The 22,845-nt window shown below is 35.3% G+C and overlaps 2 protein-coding genes, 1 long non-coding RNA gene and 1 pseudogene across 4 annotated transcripts; all 4 read left to right on the forward strand.

The window, feature by feature from the left end:
- The first annotated feature begins 892 nt into the window (after positions 1 to 892).
- Positions 893 to 1,317, forward strand: LOC145964994 (uncharacterized). The gene is made up of 3 exons (XR_014436585.1): positions 893 to 1,028; positions 1,104 to 1,179; positions 1,292 to 1,317. It is a non-coding gene; the product is annotated as an uncharacterized LOC145964994 (long non-coding RNA).
- Positions 1,318 to 1,468: 151 nt separating this feature from the next.
- On the forward strand, positions 1,469 to 5,369 carry LOC145964858 (uncharacterized). Its single transcript, XM_083088020.1, has 2 exons — positions 1,469 to 1,533; positions 4,025 to 5,369. The coding sequence occupies exons 1-2, from the start codon at positions 1,469 to 1,471 to the stop codon at positions 5,367 to 5,369; spliced, it is 1,410 nt and encodes a 469-aa protein (XP_082944146.1).
- A 5,741-nt stretch (positions 5,370 to 11,110) lies between these two features.
- On the forward strand, positions 11,111 to 13,785 carry LOC145965340 (uncharacterized; annotated as a pseudogene). Its single transcript, XR_014436674.1, has 5 exons — positions 11,111 to 11,191; positions 11,467 to 11,552; positions 11,982 to 12,103; positions 12,610 to 12,848; positions 12,923 to 13,785. The product of XR_014436674.1 is annotated as an uncharacterized LOC145965340 (transcript).
- Positions 13,786 to 15,951: 2,166 nt separating this feature from the next.
- LOC145965704 (uncharacterized) lies at positions 15,952 to 20,089 on the forward strand. Its single transcript, XM_083089363.1, has 7 exons — positions 15,952 to 16,144; positions 17,930 to 18,163; positions 18,231 to 18,368; positions 18,514 to 18,755; positions 18,832 to 18,931; positions 19,604 to 19,672; positions 19,932 to 20,089. The coding sequence occupies exons 1-7, from the start codon at positions 15,952 to 15,954 to the stop codon at positions 20,087 to 20,089; spliced, it is 1,134 nt and encodes a 377-aa protein (XP_082945489.1).
- The last annotated feature ends 2,756 nt before the right edge of the window (positions 20,090 to 22,845 follow it).

Consider the following 22,845-nt stretch of genomic DNA (forward strand, 5'->3'; position numbering starts at 1 on the left):
GAGATAAATTTCGCGAGCTACATTTTCAATTTAGCGGAAACGAATGAACATAATTATAGTGTATTTACGAGTTTCGCGTGTGCCTGCTCCGATACAATGCTTGCAATTTTATATAAATTGGGGCATTTAGGCGGCGACGCGAAATTGCTAAATATTGCCGGCGAAATAATTAGTGCACGAAGAGCCTTCAGAGAAGACGAGAAATACGAAGAAGAAGATGTAGGTGGACATGTAACCTACCTACTCCAAAACTACAGCAGGATCCGGTCGACGGGTAATTAATTTACTTATTTTATTTATTTTTACTTTCGATGAAAAAATACGAAAAATCGCGATTATAAAGTTAAATATTTAATTACTAATTAATCGCAGGAAACAATAATCCCGTGAGAACAGCGACGGTGCGACCTTCGCGTAGACGCCGCGCTGAGCAAGAACCCGAGGCAGGTCCTTCACGTAAGTTTGCACGTAATAAAAACGAGTGCTAATTTTTCTCAGATAAATTGTTCGGTAGTAATAAAAATAATAATTAATACTAATAAAAAATATTCTACATTTCAGGAAGACCGCGATTACTCGAGGAAAATCCGGCGATTCCCGTTGTCGTTCTTGACGATGACGACGACGGCGAGGAAAACATGAACGATGACGCTACCGACATCGCATACGCAGTCAGCAGCCCCGATAGCGAAGTGTTCTCGCCAGGTAAGATGATGTTGATGTAAAATATATACTAAAACGAAAATCCGAATATAAAAGTATTTTTCAAACTTTTTTTAAATTTTGTTTCTATAATATTAAATATTCAAATCTTAAAATATTATTAGAATTTCCGCGAGAGATGGAGGAGGAGCGCGAGAGAGTGGAGATTAATGAAGAAGAGACAGAGGAGACCGGGGAAGCAGAAGAAGGGCAGGAAGAGGAAGAAGTGATAGTGGTAGAAGAAGAAGAAGAAGAAGAGACAGAGAGAGAGGAAGAAGAGGGGTATGAAGAAGAAGAGGAAAATGTATACGCTCCCTCCAGAGAAGGTAACTTTATTAATTTATTTCTCGGTATATTTTTATGCTCGAATTTAATCTAACAAATTCTTAATTTTTCTTTAGAAACTCGTCGCAGGGGGATTAGCTATTCCCCGGAATATTAGTAACGGAATAAAAAACAACGAATATTGCTAAAAAGGTGAGTTATTTTGTTGTATTAACATTCATAGTACGGATTACATTCGAGTATAAAAATATTAAAATAGTAAAAATAGTATTTTATAATTTATACGGTTTTTTATTTTTAACAGTGCAATACGGAGGTGGTGTTGACGGCGAACAAAATTCAGCGCTATCCCGCAGCAATGAGGAAGAAGAAGAAGAAGAAGCGGTGGAGGAGGAGACTGAGGGCGAGGTAGCCGAGTTACCCCGCTCGGAAAATATTTCATCCGAGACTGAGGAGGGTGAAGAGGACGCGGAGGAGGAGCATGAGTACCAGCAGCAACAACAACATCAACAACAGCAACAACAGCAGCAACAACTTCACCATCAGGTCGGAAATAATAATTTTAATTTTGTATATTTAATATCGGAAAATGCGCGCCAATTTAGAAGATTCCGAGTAATCGGCAGAGAAGCGAGTTTTACGATACGACCGTTGACTGAAGGCGTCGATATATATCACTTGTTAGAAAACGCGTTTCGCGAAATTCACGCGTATGCGTTAAATTCATGCGAACCAGGCGATTACGTAGGATTATCGTTTGATTCGCCGAATTTATCGCGTGGTCCTGCGGGGATATCTTTTCGTCCGGCTCGCGATTTGAGTTATGAGGATATTTGGAGACTCGTGAGTTCGTTAGGACAGAGCGCCGGTGGTCTCGATATCGCCGATCAATTTAACATTCGGGTTTATAATGTCTCGATGCCTTCAGGTCGCGGTCGCGTCGCGTTAACACGCGGGGATGTCGCGAAACGTTCGATAGTCGAAATTAATAATTCGGATAACCTGTGCTTCCCTCGAGCCCTCGTAGTAACTCAAACTTATAGCGAGCGCGGTAATATCCGTACAGGCGAGCTGCATGAGAAATGAAACGCGATAAGATATCCGCATTCTTCGTTACAACGCGAATGTGCATTGCAATTAACGAAAAATGCCGGTGTCGTAATACCGGAAGAGGGTTGTGTAATTCGCGAAATCGAACGTTTCTAACGTTATTTCGCCGCAGACAATATCGCGATTGTTGTGTATAATTTTAATACTTTCAGTCGTGGCGAAAAACCGTTGTATGACGGAACCGAAATACTCACTTCTCTCGGACGCGAGTCCTCACGGCGATTAAATATCGCGTATTGCGAGGATTCGCAACAATATAATCCTATTTTAAATTTAAAAGCCGCCGCTGGTACTCGCGATTATTGTGTAGCGTGTAATGTAGGCTTTCGAAATGATAGGCCTAATAGTCACCGGTGTTTAAATAAATGCCCGCGATGTTTATCCGTACCGCCGTGCGATTCCACTTACACCGAAATAAAATGCGACGCGTGCAATCGGTTATTTTACGGTGTAGGGTGTTTCGAGCGTCATCGTAGCGACAAATCGTACGACGGTAGAACATGCGTTAATGTTTGTAGCATCGTGCGATTTTGCGACAGTTGCGGTCGTATCGTTAAATCGAATTTAAAACACGAATGCGGCGTTTCTTATTGCAAATTATGCCGTTCACAACAACCGCGCAATCATATGTGTTATATGCAACCTCTTCGACAACGTGTCGATATTTCCTCTGCTGAGCCATCTTCATCAGCGATGGTACCGGATGAGGTAGATATATCTAGCACGAGAGAAGAAGAAGCACGGAACATATGTGATAACGCGGAAAAGAACGAACGTGCATATGAACGCGGAAAGGGACGTGTGGCTTTCGTATTTTACGATTTCGAAACGCGGCAGGACGAGACGGTCGAAGGAACGGGAAATATAAAAAAACATATTCCGACGCTATGCATCGCGCAACAGATTTGTGAAGCATGCGTGGGGGAAAATAACATGTCCGTGTGATGTCGTTGGTGCGGAGTGCGAGAGTTCGTATTCCAACGCGATCCGGTTAAACAGTTTGTAGATTTCGTTACGCGTCCGGTAAAATATTTTAAACACATAATTTGTATAGCGCATAATGCGAAAGCGTTCGACGCGCAATTTATTTTGAAATATATCGTGGAAAATTGTAGGGATATTGAACCGAAAGTAATTTTAAACGGCACAAAAATTATTCTTTTAACCGCGGGACATACAAAATTCATCGATAGCGTTAATTATATGCCGATGCGCTTATCCGAATTACCTAAGGCTTTCGGGCTAAAGGATACTGAGGATAAGGGCATTTTTCCGCATTTATTTAATACTATCGAAAATCAAACGTATGTCGGACCGTTACCCGATGTATAATATTATTCTCCGGATAACATGAAATCGCAAGAGCGCGAACGCTTTCTCACATGGCATACCGAAATGAGGGAAAAAAATACCGTGTTCGACTTCCAACGCGAGATAGTGCGCTATTATCGTAACGATGTTGATATTCTTCGACGAGCGTGCGTAGCGTTTAGAAAAATTTTCCTAGATCGCGGAAATGTATGCCCGTTCGAGGAATGTACAACTATTGCTTCGACCTGCATGACGGTTTTCCGGAAAAACTTTTTGCAAGCCGATACGATAGGCATTATTCCTACGGGGGAATACAGATGTGCGAGCAATCATTCGCGTAAAGCCTTACAATGGCTGATATGGATGGAGCGCGAACTCGACCGTCGTATAAATCACGCGGGGCGTGCGCGGGAATATCGCACGATCGAGGGTACGCTCGTCGATGGTTATTTCGAAACGTCTGTTGCGGGAAGGACGTAGCGTCACGTGTTGCAATTTCACGGTTGCTTTTGGCACGGATGTCCAACTTGTTTCCCTGTAAATCGCGATAAAGCGCTTTCGTCGGGGGAGGATCGCAGAGATACATTAAATTCGCGATATGAACGAACTCTCGCAGTTACATGGCGCCTTCGTCAGCGGGGGCAAACATAGTGTCGGAAAAGTGGGAGTGCGCCTTCGACCAAGAAATGCGCGACAATCGCGTAATGTATGATTTTCTCGCAAACCATCCGATGGTAGAAACACCACCGCTCGATCCTCGCGATGCGTTTTTCGGTGGGCGTACGGGAAATATCGCAACTCAATACGAAGTCACAGGTACGGAGAAAATACGCTACGTCGACGTATGCTCTTTATACCCGTTTGTATTGAAGACGGGCGCTTTTCCGATCGGTCATCCGGAAATTTACGTCGGCGATGAATGTAGCGCGTTAGTCGGAAGGTCACCGAATTATAATTTCGACTCACTCGAAGGCCTCATACGCTGTAGAGTACTCCCTCCTCGTGATTTATTTCACCCCGTACTTCCGCATCGCGTACGAGGAAAATTACTCTTCGCGTTATGTCGTAGTTGCTGCGAAACATTTTCTCAGACACCGTGCACTCATAATGATAGCGAGCATGAATTCGAGGGTACCTGGGTAACCTGCGAATTACGTAAGGCCGTCGAGAAAGGTTATCTCGTAACGTCGGTAAGCGAAATTTGGCAATATAGAGTTAGCCAATACGATCGTGCGTCGCGGCAAGGTGGATTGTTCGCCGAATATATTAATACGTTTTTACAGCTTAAACAGGAAGCCAGTGGTTGGCCGAGCGAATGCGGGGAAAACAACGATGAGGCAAAAGAGCGATACTTGAGGGAATATGAAAAAACTGAGGGTATCGTTCTTGATAAGCGAAACATCGCGCGGAATCCCGGTTTACGCTCGGTTGCGAAACTGTGCTTAAATTCATTCTGGGGAAAATTCGGCCAACGATCCAATTTGCCGACTACCGAAATCGTAAAAACACAACAACGTTTCGCGACATTACTAACGAGCGCCGAATACGAGATAACCGACATATTACCCGTGAATGACGAGGTAATGTATGTTTCGTGGCGACTGCGACAAGAGGCTCTCGTTCCCTCGCCGATAACAAACGTCGTGATAGCAGCGTATACGACTGCACTAGCGCGTTTAAAATTGTACGAGTACCTAGAACGTTTAGATCGTCGTGTATTATATTACGATACGGATTCGTGTATTTTTATAAGCACCGGTGATTCGAACGAATACATGCCGCCTACGGGAAATTTTCTAGGCGACATGGCGGATGAACTCGAAAGCTACGGCCGCGGTAGCTATATCGAGGCGTTCGTGTCCGGGGGCCCGAAATTTTACGCCTACATCGTGCGAACACCGGAAGGTAATACTCACGAAACTTGTAAAGTTAAGGGTATTACTCTCAATTACGAGAACTAGCGACGAATTAATTTTAATGCTATAAAAAAGCTACTATTAGCGAGAGAAAAAGACACACAGGAAAACGAAGAAGAAGAAAATAACGAAACTTCGATAAATCTACGCTTTAATGCGATTCGACGTACGGCGTTTCATGAAATTGTTACGCGAAGTGAAACAAAAATATGTGCGCCGGTATTAGTAAAGCGTAGATTTATCAATAGCAGATATTCGCTACCATACGGATATGTGGCGGTATAACAATATTCTTATTTCTTGGGTGACTTTTTCTTTTTTAAATAAAAGTCGCGCATTTTCCGATTTTATTTTAAAAAATAGAATTATAAATATTGTAAGTAGCATAAGAAAAATGTAAAATTTATAACAATATAAATATAATTCTTCTTTGTATATATTTCTGTATATTAATAATAAGCAAAAATTTTATTAAAAAATGGCTGGTTTTGAAAAATATTAATAAATGTGAAAATTTTTTATCTTAATTCATGTTTAATACTTTTAGCTTTTCCCTTCTTCCTTTATAACACCCCACCTCGCGTTCAATCATCCGCATGCTCATCATCTTTTTACCTCTATAGTGCAATGTAGTCTAATTATAATTATTGTCTCGCGCCGAGACTTTGTCTTTTCCGATAAAGTGCGTCATGAACCGTTCGAGCGGAGGGGCTTGTTTCGATATTCCATAGCGGGTCCCGAGACGGAGTGGGGAGGTAAGGATTGTTTCCTCGAGACATATACCGCCGGCTACCCTCCGAAAGTCGGTAGGTGGGGGGGTTCGTTCTGCCAAGACGTAGCGAGAGCGACTAAGGGCTAGGTAACGGAAATTTGACTCGGAACCCTATACAGGTGGGCCAGAGCTGGAGTGGGAGGAGGATTGCTTCTTCGAGTCTAGTACCGCGGAGGTAGGGAAATAAAAATTTGATAAATCGGCGACACAGCCGGCGTCGACTAATCGCAGCTCTGGGCCACTATGGTGCAAGCCAATCAAAATCGAGACTTCGGGAGGCGGGGTATTTTTTCCACCAATCAGAACGCCTCCCTCCACTTCACCTGGCCACGCCCACGGCGCCAGGGGTCGAGTGGTGGGGGTTTGTTTTGACGCACCATAGTGGCCCATATCTACTACTTTGGGCAAACGTTTCTTGAGAAAAAATCATTTTCTATGAAACCTTGTGATTCTGCAATTCTACGTATTTATACTGTAAGCCTTCACAAACTTAGTTGTTTAAAAATATATTTATTTATAACGAGTCACCTTTCCCGACGCCGCGGATCGACTCGCCGGAGTCAGGATTCGGGAGAAGGGGGAAAACCAACTTGTGCGAACATTACGGTTAAATATGTATTTATTGGCTCATGAAAATATTTACAGTGTATGTGTGTGTTTGTGTGAATGTCAGTGTATGAGAACTAATACTACGTGTAATAAGAAAATAATGATAAGCGACAAGTCCGGCGCGTGCAGGCGGTATCTAGCGGGTGCACGGATAACGCATACGGGCGATCTATCGCGGGTTCTGGACAGCACGGATCACGGAGCTTACTTTTACGGGGACACGAAAGTCTTATGGGTACTCGGGACGGACACGGAAACACGGAGCCTAGGACTAGCGTACTGTCGACGGGGTTCGGTGTCAGGACGGCTCGGTTACGCCGGAGACACCCCGTGGAGTCAGGTAACACCGTGACTCAGACGGGAAACCGGAGATACCCGGTGAATCGCGAGACATACTGTCTCGGACTGGTACAGGAAAACCGGAGACACCCGGTGGATCGCGAGACATACTGTCTCGGACTGGTACAGGAAAACCGGAGACACCCGGTGGATCGAGAGACACCTCGAACGAAACTGGTACTGGAAAATCGGAGACACCCGGTGGATCGAGAGACACCTCGACCAGGACTGGTATCAGGATGCCGGAGACACTCGGCGAGAGTCGAGAAACACCTCGACCAGGACTGGTACCAGGATGCCGGAGACACCTGGTCGAGGGACACCTTGACCAGGACTGGTATCAGGATGCCGGAGACACCCGGCGGGAGTCGAGAAACACCTCGACCTGGACTGAATGACCGTAACCGGAGACACCCGGTCGAGCCGAGAGACACCTCGGCCCGGGCGAGATCTGGTCGGGATCTGACCCTGATGCGCTGGTCGTGCCGGCTTTTATACTCGGCCGGGGGATTCCCCTACCTGGCGGATCGCTCAGGTGGGATACGACTGCGAGAGAGATGCGGATAGTCGGGCGAGCGAGTGAGCGAGGCAGCATGCGCAAAGCGGTGAGAGCAAGCGAGAGAGCGTGTGAGCGAAATAGCAAGCGAGCGTATACTGTTGCAAGCGAGATAGGTAGTGCGTATCAGGAATATAGCGGGTGAGATAGTTAGACGAAGCGAGTAAAGTAAGAAACATAAATATATTTATTAACACAAAACCGAATTAGTAACGGTGCGTAAACGCATTGTTACACATTATTAGAAATTAAATGCAAATTAATGTTGTTGCCATATAAAAATAATAATGCAGTAATTTTTCCTTTGTTACATATGTAAATAAAATTTTAATATTTTTCATACCTTTTGTAATAAGTTCCCTCAAAAAACAATAAGTTTTAACTAATCATTTAATTATTAAAATTTTGTATCTGTTATTCGTGTCTCATTAAGTTCTATCCATTTCTGGTAAACGCTATGTAACGGTGACGGTAACGATTTAATGGTTGCTGTCACCGTTACTAGAAATGTTGCTAAGGTATTAACACACTTTGAAGTGTTAAATAATGTTTTATTATTAACTCGATTGTAAGCTTAAGACGAGATTTTAATTGACTCTGATGTTGCAGTCTTTATCTAAATAATTGGCAGTTTTTATGTATAAATCTTCGTACACTTTGCATTCTTTCCATCCAATATTAAATAATTGTAAAAATTAAAGTGGTTAAGAAGGCATAGAGAGCTAAAAGTACAAGGTTAAGATGGTAACAGTAATATATATTAATAAATCATAAAAAGTTTACAAAACTTCAATAAGATACATATAAGCGAAAATAAAGATTGGGACGCAAAATATCGATTAAAAAACATATACGTGAAATAAATTAGAGCGGACGTTTCAGCTTATTTTTAAGCCATCTTCAGCGCAAAAACGTATGGGTGAAATAGGGAATTCGATTAAAAAAGTTCGCAAGGAGAGGATAAATAATTTATAATTTATATGTTCGGGGGAAAGCGACTTTGAACAATGCGGATTAGTTTGTCGGCTTACGATTATTCTCCTATTGAAGGGGTTATCTCTAGTTTGGGTTAATAGGCCCAAAGTTGAGCGTGAACCAAAAGGAAGACTGTAAAAAATTATAAGGCAGTAAAAAATATATGATTGAGAGTTCATTTAAATAATGGTTAAAAATAAAAATAAAGATATATGGAAAAACCGGTTCGACAGGATGAGAGATTACTTACAATGCCATGATTATATTAAAGAATCAGTGAGTCGTTAAAAAGTTGAACAAAAAAGCCGCAGATAAAGAATTATTAAGAATTCAGTGCAAGTTTTCTTTAACGAAGATAAATACAAATGGTACAAGTAACGAGTGATTTCGAAATTTATAAGTTTCTGTGTGTGACCCTCAGACATTAGGAAGTTTGTTTATTAATTCGTTGTATATGTCCGGAAAGCAATCGGTGTCAGTTTGTAAATTTAATCCGTTATGTTGTCGTTTAATGTAGATCATTTCAGAGATAAGCCTTTTATTATAACCTGTTTCTTTATCCAATATTTTAACCTCATCCCATTTAAAATCATGATTGAAATTCAACCTATGCTCAGTAATGACAGATTTATTAGTAGTCAATTTATTAATCTGTTTCTTATGTTCATTGATCCTTGTGATTAATTTCCTACCTGTCTGCCCAACATAGGAAGCATCACAATTATCGCATTCAATTTTATAAACGATATTAGTATTCAAGGTTTTCGGGATAACATCTTTATGAGCCTTAATAATTGAGTTAAGTTTGTTGAGACTATAGTAAGACAAAGTAGTATTGGTATCTTTTAGGATGTGTTTAAAATTGTCAGTCAATGTAGGTAAAAAAGGAACTGTAAAATAGGTAGATGTTTCTTTTTCAGTTAATGAGTTATTAGATTTCCGTAAATGATAAAGTAATCTGTGATTAATAGTATTAAAAATAAATTTCAAAGGATATCCATGATTAAGTAAAATCTCTATGATGTGTATGATGTTCTTACGATGAAATTTGGGATGCGACAACAAGAAGGCTCTGTCAAGTAGACCAATAATTGTACCTCTTTTTTGACAGTCGGGGTGTTGTGACAAAAAGTTCAAATATCTACTGGAGAATGTTGGTTTATGGTACCAATCAAAATGTAATTTATTGTTTTCAGACATGATAGTGATCTCCAAGAAATTGAGCGACTTGTTGTCCTCAACCTCAAGTGTGAACTGTAATCTCTGATTAAAAGAATTAAAAACAGTTAATAAATAATCTGTTAGGTTAGATGGACAAACCGTGATAATATCGTATTAAATAATTGTATGAAATAAAATACGTCATTTTAAAAAACAGTCTTTATTTTTGAGTATCTCGATTCCATTATATATTGTACTTTGAATTTGTCTTCATCAATCACAAATTGATTTTAAAGTTTTAGATCATTTCCTATTTTTTCCTTTGAAAGATTTTTTGATCTTTCTTTGAAAGATCTTTAATGCCAATTATTTTTATACATGGATTTAAGTTTCATTGTATAAACGCCGTATGATTGATGCAACCTATCTTGTAAGCATTCTTTCAGTTTCATATTGTCAATTTCGTTATTTATTTTTATTACTATTTCATCATCTCAAATATACTTTTAACATTTTTAATATTAATTTTTAATTGTGTTTAATTTTTGATTGTACTTTTTGTTTTGTTGCATTATTATTTTATTTTTTATTATTTAGTTTAATATTATTAACAGAATATTTACGTTTTTTTTTTATCGTTATGATATTTATGTTTTCTATGTTACTTACTACATTGCCATAAAAATTTTATTGTTTGAAAGATTGCTTTGAATATTTATTAAAGTAATAATTTCATCCATTTTTAGGTTTTAAGCATGCAACTCTTAAATCGCATACGGACTTTTTACGTATCTTCGTATCATCAACGATATGTGTAGATATATTACCAATTTGATACAGAATGAAAAGGCAACGGGCAACCCATGCACGTTCAAACTTGTCTATATATATGTATATATATCCGTTGCCGTATCATCTTTTGATTTCAGCGAAATACCGGCATTGAATTGATCCATTGTGTATCATTGTGTCAATGATACACAATAGATACTTATACAATATTGTAACTAGTCCCATCTTAATTGTAATAGTAGGGGGATGTAATACGGGCAACAAGTCCGTACGTAGCTAAACTTCATTTTGCTTTCCAGATAGCACACAATATTCTATGAATATTCTTATAAAGTACGAATGTTCTTAATTTTGGAATATTCGAATTGAATATTATATGAATATACGTAGAATGTTAAAATCGTAAATCATATATTTCTAATAGAGAAGAATATTCTTAGAATATTCGTTGAATTTATTCATTGCACATTTTATTGCGCATGTGCAGTATACAAGAAATTCGAATTAAATTAAGTGTAAAAGAACCCTTAAGACCATACGCACTACGAACAAGCCTTTAAACGGCCATTATTCATGAGCGGGTTTGTTTTTTGTTGTCATGTGTCGTTAAGTGTTTGGCCATGTTTGCCATGTGCCTTACATGAAATATCGTTTTAATTAGAGGTAATCATCTTTTTTCTTTTATTAATTTCATTTTATCAAATATTAAATAAAACTTAAGAATATTTTTTTATATATTTTTAGTAATATTTTTTACATTCTTTTAACAGTTCAGGATAAATTTATTTCAGTACATTTAAGGTTATGCTTGAAGAAAATCACACAAAATACATACCCAGCAAACACCGAGTAACAGTTATATAACTATTACTTGATGTTGGGTATATTGTATCTATTTATTTTCTTATTCTTCATGTAAAATTCTCTTTATATTACAGTGTTCAAGCATCTATATTCTAATAATATTACGTTGCGTCATTTTTGGGTGATTACACACTGGGTCATTAGGACACGAAGCATAAAAGTAAGTACAAATCAAAAACTACTTTATTAGTTTATTTCTTCTTTTTTTCACATGTCATTGCCAGAGAAAATTCTATAATTATTCTTATACATTTAAAAAAAAATTTGTTTCACTTTAAATTTAAATTGCTTGAATTTTGTTTCAATTTTAGATTTTGGTACTAGCCTTATATTATATTATAATAGTATTGTTTTTAAAATTAAATAATGCTTAAATGCAAAAAAAGTCGTACTTTTTTTAGAAAAGTTAAGAAAAATACAGACACGTGTTATGAACTTATAAATGATAATTTTAATACACGTACTGATACTATTGTTACTTCTACAGAAATTTGCAGAATCAATTGTAGTAATGAACATAACAGCTTTGACGAGATAAGTGATAATGAAAGCTATATTTCTAATGAAAATTTTTTTGATATTTTTATAGAAAATAACAACAATAGTTTAAACAATTTTGATAACCAATGCTCTACATCGTGAGTTACCCTCTACTATCTGCTTACAATAAATCTTCATTTGAAACTGTAAAACCATCTGCTAATCTATATGGTAATATTATACAGGGTGAGTCAAAAGTATGTTTTAAAAATTTGTGAGCGTGTTCCTGGATAAAAAGGAAGAACAAATGTTCATATGAACATATGGTCGCAAATGCTTTGTTGTCGAGATAATGGACATAAATCAGCAGTATCAAATAATGCTTTATTTGAACGTTTACAATTTTGTTATTGATGTTACGTTCAAATAAAGCATTATTTGATACTGCTGATTTATGTCCATTATCTCGACAACAAAGCATTTGCGACCATATGTTTATATGAACATTTGTTCTTCCTTTTTATTCAGGAACACGCTCACAAATTTTTAAAACATACTTTTGACTCACCCTGTATATTACATTCTATTTTTATTTTTACTAAAAAATATTTGTTAGATGTTGTGTATTTTTTCTTTAATGTACATTATAATAATAGTTTACATTAATGTTTGTTATATCTAAAAATGGACATTACTAATTGTAAAAAATGTATGTTTATAAAAATACTTTGTTTCAGATCATAATTTCAAAAGACAAGTATTACGACAATTGCAAATAATTAATCTAATTGTAAGACAACAACAAATTTCAGAAGATCTGAGCGTTTTATTGATGAAAGCAAATTCTGAAAAAGATGAACCAAATATATCAAATGAAGAGTCTATATTTAAAAATTATAATTTTCCTTTAAAAGAAATAAAAGAATTAGAAGCTATAGAAGAATTTCTAATCGAAGACAATAATTTCAAAAAGTTTGTAAGTAAATTTATTTACTGATGCATTTTTATTGTATTTATATAAATTTAGAAATTTAGAAATTTGTATTTTAGGTAACGGAAATTATAAAAATTGGAGGAACATCCTACAAACAGATGGTGAAACGCGTTTTAACAAGAATAATATCTAATGATTTGTCTAAGACTTATAGTTGGATAGGTTTTAAAGAAAAACGTAACTTTTCTAATCTTCGAATTTGCTCAGCAATATTAATTGCTGTACAAAAAACGCATGGCTGTTCCGAAGCGATGATAGAGGCTGTAATAAAATATTGGCTTGTAAAATCTATCGAACGACAGAAGTAGTCAACAAAAAAAAAAAATTCGTAAGATTTACAAGTACAAGAAAATTTTATTTTGAATGCATATTCTCAAGTAAAAGATAATTTTATTTTAAGTGCAACTTATGTGCAATTTTATTTTGAAGTTTTATTTTGAATGCATATTCGCAAGTAAAAGATAATTTTATTTTAAGTGCAACTTAAGTGCAATTTTAAGTACCAAAGATAAAAAATGACATTTGACATTTTTTAAAATGATTATTGTTCATTTCTAAAACACTTCAAGTTTTTAGAAATGAACAATAATCATTTTTTTCTAGTTTTCACTTTTGTTGGAATGTATAATTATTTTTATAAATTGTGTTTTTTTCAGATTCATATGTATACTTAAATATTAGACACTTAGACATAATCTTTGGTAATTCTGTTATGTTAAAAAATTTTGATTTTATGAATTCTAGAATTAAATTCAAAAGTATTATTTCCATTATAAATATAATATATTTTATATTTATATGATATTTATATAAATATTATAAAATATTAATAAATACGTGTTTATATGTATTTTTATAAAAATATGTGTAAAAAGTTTTAAAAATTATTTTTTAAAATAAAAAAATGAACTCAAAATTACTTTATGTATTTATTAATTACATAATGTAAACTTCTGTAACATATATAATCAAATAATCAGTTTTAAAAAACATGAAATTGTTCATTTTCAAAAGCAGTTAAATTCATCTTTTTTATAAGAACAAAAATTACTTAAAATACAAAAGAAATTGATAATATGGAAGTGTTAAAATTAAAAAACAGATATCAGTTAATAGAAAAAACTAATACTTTAACATTCTCAACTTATATTATTTTCTATTTAATTTTTTGTTTTTTTCGTAAAAAGGTGAAATTTAGTTGTTTTTGAAAATAATAATTTATGTTTATGGAGAGACTATTTATTTTATTCTAATGTAAATACATAAGTCCATATTCTGAATCCTCTTTTATCGATAAAAGTGCTTCTAAAAGTGGCTTATAAGTCTTTTCATTGGCTACAAGCCACTTTTAGAAGCACTTTTATCAATAAAAGAGGACTCAGAATATGGGCCATAGAATGAGTATAGAATATTCTGTGTAATATGTTACGCACATTTATAGAACATTCTATTAGAACATATATGGAATATTCTATAAATATACATAAAATGTTACATAGAATATTCGATAGATTATTCTAGTCACATTGTGCCGGACAAGTGATAAGGAAATTCAGTGAGACTGTAAATAAATGTAAGAACACTGCACAGATTTAAAGATTTTACTTAATCACATCAGAAAGATAAATACAAGTGTCTTCTTCGTTAAACAACACCAAAATTTATACAAAGAAAAGAAATCCCGAATATTCATTCGTGTTAAAAAGTCCTATATATTAACTTATTATGATTAATGAAATAAAAGTAAACAACGTAATATATCTAAAGGTAAATTTCAACGATTAATAAAGATTAAGTCTTATAATATAACGATAATATCAAAAGAAAATTAATGCTGGACTATATAATACTAAATATTTAGAATAATAAAAGGTTTCAAAATCTTAAATACTTAAAATTGATCATATAAGTTTACAAGTAAGTAATTGATGGAGTTACCTGGAAAAATATATTGAGAACTTGAATTACTCAAGCCGTTAGTTTAATTATTACTTATCTGAGAATCGTACGACCATTTAGCTGAGTGATTTTTATTCTTATTGTGAGAATCGTACGACCAATCGGTTTCCTCCACGTTTGAGCGTGTGTAGGCTTAGCGGTCCTACAGGAACTTTCCGCTGCGTGACGTCAATGATTAAAAAAAAAAATGTCGGATTCGTTCCGACCTTGCTGGGAGAGATCTCTCGCGGTATTCGATCCCTGATCGACACCGCCTCTGGCCACTGTTATAAGAGAGAGAACTCTGAGCACGGCACGAGGCCGCCTTGGTTGTATGAGAGAGAGAACTCTGAGCACGGCACGAGGCCGCCTTGGTTGTATGAGAGAGAACTCTGAGCACGGTACGAGACCGCCTTGGTTGTATGAGAGAGAACTCTGAGCACGGTACGAGACCGCCTTGTCTTTCGTCAAAACGACGAGAAAGTTCTGAGAACGGTCCAAGGCCACCTGCGTCGTTCGTAAAACGACGAGAAAGTTCTGAGAACGGTCCAAGGCCGCCTGCGTCGTTCGTAAAACGATGAGAAAGTTCTGAGAACGGTCCAAGGCCGCCTGCGTCGTTCGTAAAACGACGAGAACTTTGAGAACGGGTAAACACCGCCTGCGATTACTTTGATTTCTCGATCTTTCGAATTCTCGGAAAACTTTCTCCTTTCTCTATATGAGAGAAGGCCGTAGCGAACACTGTCGATCCCTTTTCCGTTTCTTTTCGCAGTCGTTTCGAAGAGCAACCGCACGTAACGAGAGCCGAACAACGAAGAAGCTAACAATGGCGGACAGAGAGAGAGAGCCTTCTCAGCGCCTCTACGGATCTCTTCTTTTGAAAGAGGCCCTTCGCTGCGCCAGCAGCGCCGTGTACATCGGTGGATGTTTTCGATATTGCGCGCGAGTTCAAATTTCTTGAGATCTTTTAACACACATTCAAAAAACATTTAAAATAGTGCCATTCGAATATACTGTAAACATACTATAAATATATAAGAATGTCTTATAGAATATTCGAAACATTCTTAAAGAATATTCATAGCACGTTCATAGAAATGTTTAGTGTTATCTGGGTTGTAACAGGCTATTTGCATTTTTCAGAAATATGGCGTGGTGCGTTTGCTATTTTCAAATAGATGACTCCGTACAAGTTGTCCCAAATAATTGGATAACTAGTGAAAGCCAATGTGTGTGGCCATTGACGACAAAATCATCTAAATTATCTGAGCTTATTAAAAAAAGAGAGATTCCAAAAGATGATTGGAAAACAATGAATGTCAGAATTTTAAGACGATATGGTAAATATTATATCAAAATACTTTAATATATTTAAATTGCAGTTTCTTATGCTTATATATTTTTAAGAATTTTTATACAATTTTTTATAACTTAAATAGTACGTAAAACAAAATGAATGTAATAATAAAGTTGAAACTATTGCATCAGATTAGATCTTGTATATTTTATGAAAAAAGATCTTTTGAAATATATAATAAGTTTGAAATTCTATCATAGAGTTACCTATAATAGAAAATGTAGTTTTATTTTATGCATTTTTTTCATCTACATAATTGTAAATATGCACTTAACACTATATAGTTTGATGTATTTAATTAATATTAGGTGTACAACTTTGCTTCCGCCGTTTTCCTATAGATGGCTTTAGCGGTAAGTAGCGGTCGAAATAAATAGATCATAGACGTCATGCAATAAACTTGGGCATCTGTCAACATAACCCCATAGAAACATTAGTCGATTTGTATCTGCATCATAAAGTTATTCTCGATTGAAAATGTCAGTTTACGAGCCTAATTCTGGTCATTTGCGGGAGGTTTTAATTTTCTGCTTCAATATGAAGAAATCTGCGGCTGAGGCTCATCGAATGCTCTCAAATACTTATGGTGAGGCCGCTATTAGTGAAAGAATGTGTCGTGAGTGGTTTCAACGCTTCAAGAACGGTGATTTTCACGTCGAAGACCGGCATAGCGGTGGAAGAGAGAAGGTTTTCGAAGATGCAGAATTGGAGGCATTACTTAATGAAGACTCGTGTCAAAGTCAAGAAGAATTGGCACGATCATTGGGAGTGACTGAACAAGCAATTTCAAAGCGCCTCAAAGACATGGGAATGATTCAGAAGCAAGGAAATTGGGTGCCGTACGAGTTGAAACCGAGAGATGTTGAACGGCGTTTGTTTGCTTGTGAACAGTTGCTTGAAAGGCAAAGACGGAAGGGATTTCTGCATCGCATTGTGACTGGGGATGAAAAATGGGTTCATTACGATAACTCCAAGCGCAGAAAATCATGAGGATATCCCGGCCATGCTTCCACGTCGACGGCCAAACCGAATATTCACGGCTCCAAGGTCATGCTCTGTATTTGGTGGGACCAGCTCGGCGTAGTGTATTATGAGCTGTTAAAACCGACTGAAACAATTACAGGCGATCGTTATCGAACGCAATTAATGCGTTTGAGCCGAGCATTGAAAGACAAACGGCCGCAATACAACGAGAGACACGATAAAGTGATTTTGCAGCATGACAATGCTCGACCCCATGTTGCGAAAGTGGTCAAGACATACTTGGAAACGTTGAAATGGGAAGTCCTACCCCACCCGCCGTATTCTCCAGACGTTGCTCCCTCTGACTATCACTTGTTTCGATCAATGGCACACGGCCTGGCTGACCAGCACTTCCAGTCTTATGAAGAAGTAAGAAATTGGATCGATTCGTGGATCGCTTCAAAAGATGACCAGTTTTTTCAACGCGGGATTCGTACGCTGCCCGAAAGATGGGAGAAAGTAGTGGCCAGCGATGGACAATACTTTGAATCATAAATGTATAACCAGTTTTTTACAATAAATCCTCGAATTTCGGAAAAAAAACGGCGGAAGCAAAGTTGTACACCTAATATATAAATGTTTATGTTTTGTATATTCTATATTTTTATAATTTTGGCTTTTAGTTTATTTATTGAAAATTGTTCAATTAATTAAATAGTATATAGAACTTTACTATATGAATAAGATTTTTTAAAGAACGAATTTTTGTCAAGTAATTATAATTTAACTATAATATTTTTTCTAGACGACTATAAAACAGCTCAAAGAAAATGCAAAACAGCATTGGATAGAGATAATCTCTCATCACTATCTGAATCTGTTGAATATGGAAAAGGATTTCGTGTACCGAAACGTAAAAGAAAATATAGTGATATAGACACCGATACGGAAAGCGAGTATAATGAAGAGGAATTGGCCATTAATTTTCGGACATATAAGGCAGATAAGACTATGTTTTCACCAAATTCGGCACATAAAGGTACGGTTAATTAAGTGAAAAATTATGAAGAATTTTGACGTTATTCTTCTAAGAAGTTTCTTTTCAGATTCAGTTAATAAAGCACATATCAATAAATCGAATAATAATAATGTTTACCAGTTCGGCGAAAACAAGAATCAAAATTCTGACAATATTTTAGCTGAGATCCATGCTAATTTTCGAAAACACGCAAATGAAATGAAAGGTAATATGTATGGAGAAAATATGTTTCAGTGCATATTACAGTGCATATTGCTCTGCATACTTTCTAATTCACTAGCAACAGCAATTCGTAAAATGTGTTAACACTTTGTTTTGTGTTCATTTATATGTTTATATGAATTTTTTAGAATTTCAACGCCAAGTTCTACGACATCTACATAGCATTAATGGCCGAATGAGGGAATTAAATGAGCACGTAGAATCATTAAAGCAGCCTAATTTTCTCGTTGATCAAGAAAATGCTAATCAAAATATCACAAGTGAAGTCTCATTACAATGCATAGAAAGTTTACCAGTGAAATCGAACATCGAGCTTCAAGAAATTGAGAAAACTTTACAAGATAAAGAAATATTCCATGATAAGATGATTGTTATATTACTAAAATTATACCATAATTATATATAAATTAATATATGTACATATATTTTATATGATAATCTTTTAGGCTACGGAATTGTCGAAAATGGCCGGTAGTAATCTACGAATCATTGTCAAGAAAGTGATGTGCCGAATTTTAACACCGGAAATTGGAAGAGAGTACCCTAGTAGTACAAAACACTGGCAAAATATTGGTTATATTGGAAATGTCTTGGCCAATATTTCCCAATGTAAAACTAATATTGGTTGTTAACAAAATGCAAGTGTTCTGCCAATATTGGCTACTAAATAAATATAAATGTGTTGCCAATATGGTTGCATCCATTATAATACCAATATTGGTTATGAAGTAAATGTAAATGTGTGCCAATATTGCACGTTCACACATTATATGTGAGCTTCGCGCGTCGCCACTAGGTGGCGAAAAGGAAAACACCTAACCCGAGAGTGGGACTCCATCTAAAGCAGTATATAAGACCGCGGCACAGGTCCCACGAGTCACGACTTATCAGTCAAAGAGTGCGGACTATTATAGCCGCACCTCCTCTAGCTTTTGCGAGGAGCTCCAGAGCTCCATAAATTAACCACAGACGGTTAATTTTTTTTTTTGATGGCGAATTCCGTCATATATTAGAAACTGATCTATATCCAATGTAAAAATATTTGAGTATGTATAATTAGTCAATCTTGGTTAAAGATGAAAATAATATATTGGTCCAATATTACAATTCAATATTGGCTTATAATGAAATCGCGTCTACTTTGCAATATTGCACCAACATTGGGAATATTGGATATATATTGTTAGCCAATATTGCTCCAATAAAGTGTGCTACTAGGGTACAGTTGGGAGGGACACAAGGGAAATCTGATTTTTAAGGATTTAATCCTGGCGAAATTAGTCCTTAGCAAGTATTACAAATTTTATCTTAATTTCTATATGATGTTTAGAAAGGTTATATTTTATTTTTTTTTGTTAAATTAATTAATAAATTAGTGGGAATATTTCAACCCACTCAAGGTTTTAGACACTCAAGAATTTTAGTGAAATTTATTTGTTCAGAAATGTTTGAATTGCAATGAAAAATAAAAGAAATTTCAAAGAAATTTGCTAAGATATATCTATTTGAAAAAAAACAATCAAAATAATATTCCTTATCATTTCAGAATCCGTAAGACTCATCACAAAGAAAAGTCATGTAAATTTAACAGATAATGAAATTATCAACATCATTAAAACTTGGTTGGTAAAAGCTAAATTAAAAACAAAACAACTAGTACAGCAAAATGAAACCAATCATTCAATGTGTGACAGCGAACATTAAAAATGTTAGAAGTTCCTTGAAGTACCGCCTTAAAGTACAAATTTAATAACTGTGATAGTTATTATGAAGACCTGCATAACATTGAATAATATATTGGATTTGTGATAGTTACTAAATACTAAATTTAAGTCAAAAATGCAAAATCAAAGCAAATATTAGATGAGCAAAAAAGTTCTGAGCTTTTTTTTGCAAAATTCAATCTTTATTAAAAAACAAACAACAAAATATTAATCAGCGAAATATTCCCCGTTTGCATCGATGACCTTTTGCCATCTTTCGGGTAGTTTGCGAATTCCTTGGTGATAAAAGCGCACCGGCTTCGAAGCGATAAAGTCATCAATGCATTTTCGTATCTCTTCATGTCTCACGAAATGTGTATCAGCCAAGTAATGCTGCAGCGACCGAAATAGATAGTAATAGGAAGGCGCCATGTCTGGGCTATACGCCGCGTGCGGGAGAAGTTCCCAGCCTGACGCAAAGATATAGTCCTGAGTCGCTTTCGCAACATGTGGTCGGGTATTGTCATGAAGTAGGATTACTTGACGACTTCCATGGCCAGTAAATGGCCTCTTTTTCTCTAACGCATCGCTCAAATTGATCATTTGTTGTTGATAGCGGTCTGCTGTGATTGTTTCACCCGGCTGCAGCAGCATTTTTTTTCAGATGAAACGCGAAGTGGATGGAAAATCGAATATGCTCTTTTGTTATTGCCATCGTAAACATTACTGATTTTTGAGGTTATGTGTATCAAACGCCAAACTGCACGACATTTTAAAAAGCCAAATGTCAACGCTTTAAAACCGTAAAAGAGCGGGAAGATAAATAAAATTTAAATTGTTGTTTTGGTTGTATGAAATCTAAAGCTCAGAACTTTTTTGCTCACCTAATATAATTTATTTTAAGCCCGTTAAATTTAATTGTATTTGTTTATAATTTATTTTATTTTACGTTTTTAAATATGTACTTCAATAAGATTTTATCAACAATTATTACGATTTATTTTATTTTGTGTTAAAAATAATACAATTTTAAGTTTTATTCAAAAAGTACATGGTAAAACTGAGTAACACTGACATGTAGGAATCGTGGATATATATATTTTTCTTATTTTATTTTCTTTTAATCCTAGAGGAGAACAATAATTCACGTTTTCCATAATAATAATAATAGTCTTTATTTAAAAAACTGAAAAATGTTTTCCACGTATTAATTCTGACATGTTTGACAGAAATATTATTACCGGGGAAAATTTTTAAATACGTGAGAGTGTATCCTGCATATCAATATTATCTCGTTTTATCTATATTTTATCCAAGATCTCAACATTTATCAAAACAAATACGATTTGATCTATTTTGTATTAATAAAAAAATATGTATGTGTTTTATTTTAAAAAAGTACTAATGTAAGAGAATTTTATAGTTCCAAATAAATATAGATATATACAATAATTTTAAAACTTCAGTTATTGAATTTCAAGTACTTTTTCAGTAGTGCTTTAATAATATTTACATATATAGCATAGAATATCCTATAAATATTTTTTAGAATATTCGTAAATAATCTGTAATTGTTCTAAGAATGTGCATAGAACGTTTGAGGTCCGCTTTGAATGTTCTATAAATATTCTCGAATAATCTACAAATGTTCTATGAATATTTCCGAATATATTAAGAAAAATGTCTATATTCCAGGAATGTTTTACGAATATTTGCGAATATCCTATAATTATTCTATGAATGTACATAGAATGTGCGATGCCCTGTTTTGAATGTTCCTAGAAAGATCTATAAATGTTCTATGAATATTCCCGAATATTCGGTAATATTCATAAAACATTTATAGATTATTCGAAAATATTTATAGAAATTTCTAGGAACATTCAAAGCGGGACATCGCACGTTCTTTGCACATTTATAGAATATTCCAAAGAATATTCATAGAACATTCATGGAATATTTCATGCTGTATGGGATTTATTAATTGATTTTTTCGCTTTTTGGATAAATATCATATATCTTTTGGCATGATGGAATCTGCTATTCTCAAATATAATATAGCATCTACAGTGAGATTGCTTGATTGCGTGATTATTACTGATAATACAATAAAGCTGTAAAAATTAGAATAAATTCATATTTACGTTACTGTTTAAATGACTTTTGTTACAAGATTTTGTTGTGTACTTATAAAGTTGTCCATTATCACGTAAATCATAATACTATATTAATTTAAAATTAATTCTCAGTATTCAGTATTCTTTATACATTAAGAAATGAAAATTATTATTACATTATTATAATGAAATAAAGGTCCGTTAGATAAAATCAATAAAAAATTAGTTAAAAGGCTACAAGGACCAACGCAATGGTGGAATATATGCAAAAAATAAAACGATTATTACAATACAATAACCATATGAAAATGTTTATTTAATTTGAACATGACAAACGCCGCGTTTCAATCCAATTCGGATCCTTTTCAATGTCGACTAACAAAGTGAATAATAAACATTAAGATAAAAGCAAAATTAACAGTCGTAGGAGAAATGTAAATAAGTTTCGGAACAACGCAAAGTCAAAAAAAGTCAAAAAATCGGAAGCAAATATATGTACAATAACGGAAAATTTAAACCGTCAATCACACAAAAAAGGAAAGAACGCATCGCATTAACGTATCGCCACAGAAAACCCGAAAGCAACTCGTACCGCATATCACCAGTGTACCGTTAAAAACGAGATGATCCTCTCCAAAAC

Source organism: Camponotus vicinus, unplaced genomic scaffold (genome assembly GCF_025532165.1).
Source record: "Camponotus vicinus isolate PSW18456_S1 unplaced genomic scaffold, iyCamVici1.0 SCAF_14, whole genome shotgun sequence".
NCBI lineage: Eukaryota > Metazoa > Arthropoda > Insecta > Hymenoptera > Formicidae > Camponotus > Camponotus vicinus.